This window comes from Equus caballus, chromosome 12, assembly GCF_041296265.1.
Source record: "Equus caballus isolate H_3958 breed thoroughbred chromosome 12, TB-T2T, whole genome shotgun sequence".
NCBI classification, from domain to species: Eukaryota; Metazoa; Chordata; class Mammalia; order Perissodactyla; family Equidae; genus Equus; species Equus caballus.
Genome location: NC_091695.1, coordinates 31,686,917 through 31,691,983, shown reverse-complemented (window position 1 = coordinate 31,691,983; position 5,067 = coordinate 31,686,917). Strand labels below are relative to the sequence as shown.

General features: G+C 40.7%; 1 protein-coding gene across 1 annotated transcript; it reads right to left on the bottom strand.

The window, feature by feature from the left end:
- Positions 1-1,105: 1,105 nt before the first annotated feature.
- On the bottom strand, positions 1,106-2,041 carry LOC138916856 (olfactory receptor 4D11-like). Its single transcript, XM_070230459.1, has one exon. It carries the CDS (start codon positions 2,039-2,041, stop codon positions 1,106-1,108), a length of 936 nt encoding a protein of 311 aa, XP_070086560.1.
- Positions 2,042-5,067: the final 3,026 nt, after the last annotated feature.

Genomic DNA, 5,067 nt, shown 5'->3' with positions numbered 1-5,067 from the left:
TGGACCTTGAAGGTATTACGCTAAGTGAAATAAGTCAGACAGAGAAAGTCAAATACTCTATGATCTCACTCTTAAGTAGAAGATTAAAAGAAAGGACAAACAAAAAGATAACAACAGAGACTGGATTTCTGGTTACCAGAGGGGAAGTGGGAAGGGAGGAGGGCAAAAGGGGTGATTAGGCACACATGTGTGGTGACGGATCGTAATTAGTCTTTGGGTGGTGAACATGATGTAATCTACACAGAATTTGAAATATAGTTTAATGTACACATGAAAGTTTTATAATGTTATAATCCAATGTTACTTCAATAAAAATAAATAAATTCTAAAAACCATGATTAAGTAGAACTGATGTCATACTCTTATATAAATTCCTTTCCTTCCATTCCACAAATTCAATGAACAAACACTAATAGCTTCTTACAGGTCAGGCACTTTTCTAGACACTGCGAATATAATGGAGAATTAGATCTGCTAAGTTCTCTGGAGCTCTTTAATGCACTGTGGTAAGGGAAATGACAAAGAAGTGCACATAGGAAAAAAATATTTATTGGCTTAGATACAGCTTTTCCTTTTTCAACTAGTCAAACTAACTTATGTCTGAGGCAATAGTATGAACAGTTAGACAGGTAGTTCCAGATTCTTACCCTTGCTGTAGGCATATATTGGAGCTTTAAAAATAAGACTGTATAAGTTCTAGGTCACATCCAACTGTTAGGAAGTCACAGGGAGTGAAAGACAATGAAGATCCTTAAAACTAAGTCTCTACACATACTGAATGGTTGTGTCCCTGTTGCCTACTGCATGTCTGGACACCACAGTCCTATCTTTCATCCCATTGCCTGGACACCAAGAACTTCTACAGTATTTCACGTTTGTGCCCTGCTTGCTGTCAATTGCTCTTTAAGGACTATGTTCTATCTGCTTAATTTCTTGCTGGTGTTCCTTCTCAATATCGTTGTGCCAGGTAGCTGATCCTTTGTGCCTGTGCCATCTTGCTATACTCGTCTATTTATGGTTGAGGCATGACAATATGTGACAGCTAATATTTTAAGAAAATATCTCAATTATATTCTTGCAGCTTGATCCACAATCTGTAATCAGGCTATCCCCTTTCAGAAAGCATGATTCTTCTCTTCAGTCTTCTCATGGATGACTTCATCTCTTGGTTCCTCAGGGTGTAAATCATGGGGTTCAGAACAGGGATGATGACAGTGAAGGTGATGGAGACAGCTCTGTCCATGGGGAGGGCAGTGAAGGGCCGGGCATAGACATAGATGCAGGGCACAAAGTGCAGTGTCACCACAGTGATGTGGGCTGTGCAGGTAGAGATGGCTTTCTTCCTGCCTTCTCCAGTTTGAGTTCTCAGCATCATCAAGATCACTGTGTATGACACAAGAAGAAGGACAAACCACAGGGTAGTGACCAGGCCATTGTTGGAAATCATTAAAAGCTCAATGACAAAGGTGTCAGTGCAGGCGAGTTTGAGCACCTGCGGGACATCACAATAGAAGCCATCAACAACATTAGGTCCACAGAAGGGGAGGGGTGGCAAAAGGGAGATCTGCACAATGGAGTGGACAAAGCCCCCCATCCAGGAAGCCACAATGAGGGCAGTGCATCTCCCCCTACTCATGATGGTCACATAGTGCAGGGGCTTGGAGATGGCCATGTAGCGATCAAAGGCCATCACAGAGAGAGAAAAAATGTCTGCTCCACCGAGGAGGTGGAAGAAAAACATCTGTGTGATGCAACCGTTGAAGGAGATGGTCTTTCTCCTTGAAAGAAGGTCAGCTAGGACCTTCGGAGCAGTGATGGAGGAGAAGCAGATGTCCAAGACAGAGAGATTGCGGAGCAGGAAGTACATGGGGGTGTGAAGGCGAGGCTCACAGGTCACAGTGACCATGATGGCAACATTTGCTAACACAGTTGTTACATAAATCACAGCTAAAAATGAAAATAAGAGCAAGCTTAACTCTTGAGACTGGGTAAGGCCACAAAAAATGAATTCAGACACCCTGGTATGATTTCTCAGGGCCATTGGATGATATTTCCTCCTCCAAGTACAGCTTGGAAAGAAATAATATTACTTAGGTAATGAAATCAAAGTTTTACCTCATACAGAAAATGAACATACAGAAATATATCTTATTCTTCATGAACTAGCTGTGTTACCAGGGAAATCACTCAGTTCTACTTGCTTCAGTTCCCTCATTAGTACAAGTTGAGTTTTGAGCTAGATCATTTGCTTTCCTACCGTACTTGATTGGGGACTTTGTGATCTTTTAAAGTTCACCCCTAGAAGTTGCTGAGGAAGAGATCTAAGGAAGGCTTTATGGAAGGAATTATGGGTTCCCTACATCTTCGTGAATCAGAGCAGCTCTGATTTTATTCAAGTTTCACTTTGTTTCTATGGCTTAAAAGCCATTGGAATAAATCAACCCTCAAATGCCTTTCAGTAACAAGATGATATGGGTCAATTTGAACAGCATATTATTGTTTTAAAAGCTACTGCACACTTAATTACAATAAAATTTCCTAATATCCCTCTGAGTTTAGGGAGAAAGCTGTTATTCCCACTATAATAATACCAAAACTGAAATCAATAAGTATAAGCCAATTTTCCAAAGTAATTCAGAAAACCAGTGGCAGAGAAAAAGTAACACAGTTTTCTTCTGTCTCTTAGTTCTAGGATCTTTCCATTATACCACACTGCCTGCCAGTTTCAAAATATATAAATCCATGAATAATTTGTGTAAGGAACACTCTACAGAACTTTCAGTGGTGAGTTTTATTAGCTCCTCAATTTCCTCTTTCCATCAATGGAATTTTAGACCTTTCAGAAATGACATCTTCTCTTCAATGTTTTATTTCATTTCATAGATACTAAGAGGTCAAGGGTAAATGATGAATTTAACACAAAGAAGTTGACAAAGATGGTGATGGAGATGATTATGTTCACAAAGGTCCAGACATGCATACATAGAGAACGAGCATGAAATTCAAGGTTACCACAGAAATGTAGGCAGTACAGGTAAATGTGAATTTCCTCCTGTGCCCTTCCTGTAAAAGATAAACAGTTTCTAGTGAGCTTGGGATTTTCACTTTCTGATGGAGTAAGATAAACACAAGATGGAAGCAATGGTTGTTCCCCATCCCTGAGGGTTGGTATGTTCTCTTACTATAGAGTCGTGGCTGAGGAGGAAGGGGCAGATCCAACTTAGAGGATTTTTATTTCCTTGTATTTTTCCCGTATGAGTCGGGAGTAAGCAACCTTTGGTTGTTTGAAGATCAATTAAGGAAAAATAAAGTTCTTAAGAGGCCCAAGTGACAAGTATAAGATCACGCAGGAAGCTAGTGATGGAGTTAGAATTTGACATTCAGCCCATGTCATTTCAATAATTTATAAGAAGATTTATGATGGTGGCAGTGGTCACAAAGTTAACTCAGAGTTATAGGTAAAAGCCATCCTCAGCCTAAGCATCTGCCTGAATCACCTGGCATTACCTTATTGATAGATGGTCACTGTCCAGATCAGTGCCCAACTGGGAAGCATCATGATTGGTCTGTGTAAAAACAAACTTTGGGAAGGTAAGAGTCTTGAAAAACTATGTGGATAAATAAGCCCAAAACACATGTTGCCTCTCATTTGCTCTGGAGAATTTGATGACTTGTCTTGTTTTCCCAGTTTATTCAGTCTCTGAGGGCACACTTACCTCCACAGCATGTACTGATAGGCAGTATGTTTTATCCAAAAGACTTATATTGAGCCACCCACATGCAAGAGACCTGGGCACTGTTAAAACTCTCCTGAGGGTACTACTTTTTTCACTTCTCTCAATTTGTCCCATTCTCCTCATCCTCACTTAAACCTTTATCGCTTCTCCTCAGATTGTTGCAGGAGTTCTGTAACTGGTCTCCTTTTCTTCGGTGTAGTTTTCTCTAATTCATCCTCTCTGTTGTTTGCAGAAATATCTTCACAAGTCATAAATGGGACCATTTATTCCCTTGCTGGAAAATTTCTAGTAGTTCCCTATTGCTTATAGAATAAAGATTAAACTTTTCTTATAGCATCTAAGACTTCCCTCCATCTTCGATATTATCTAGTGCCCTGTTTCCTTTGATTCTGTTTCAGGTGTTTAAATGTTATACACATTCTTATGCCTTTGGATCTGTGATCCTGTTGCTCCCTCTACCTACCGTATCCTCCCTACTCTCAGAATCTCCCATCTATCCGTCTTCACAAACACTGACCTTTCGACGCTCGGGTCCAGAGACTCCTCTTCTGTGAAAACTTCCCTGACACCCCTTTGTGACTCATTCCCTGCACTGACTTCTCTTCTGGTATTTTTAACAGTTTCTTCTAATTATATGTCTCTTTTCCCTTAGCACGCTATAATTTCCCCATTATACCTCAAGTTCATCCTGTCTGCTCAGTATTTCATCCATCCTAATATCATCAAATCTTCACTTAGTATGGGGCATGCGTTAGGTGCTCAATAAATGTTTTGTTGCTTTTTTAAAGATTGACACCTGAGCTAACATCTGTTGCCAATTTTCTTTTTTTCCCTTCTTTTCCCCAAAGCCCCCAAGTACATAGTTGTATATTTCAGTTGTGAGTGCCTCTGGTTGTGCTGTGTGGGATGCTGCCTCACCGTGGCCTGAGGGGTGCCATGTCCATGCCCTGGCTCTGAACCGGCAAAACCCTGGACTGCCCAAGCAGATTGCATGAACTTAACGACTCGGCCACAGGGCCAGGCCCTCAGTAAATGTTTCTTAAATTTATAAATCTAGCTGGTAAGTGCACATCATTACTTATAAGCATTGGCATTGGAATGTGAGTGAGGGAGAAGGATCTTGATGAACACAGGCTAAGAAACTCTTTTGTTAACATCTTTGACATGGCCTGAGGGATGCCAGATAGAGATTTGTTTTCTGATCCAGGCTATAAAACACCTTTGTGACCTTGAGAAAGTCCCATTGCCTCTCTGTTCCTTGGATCCTCAGTTGTAAAATGTGAGGGCAATCTAATGTGATGTGGTGTAGGGCAATGTTAAGAGTTTTCAG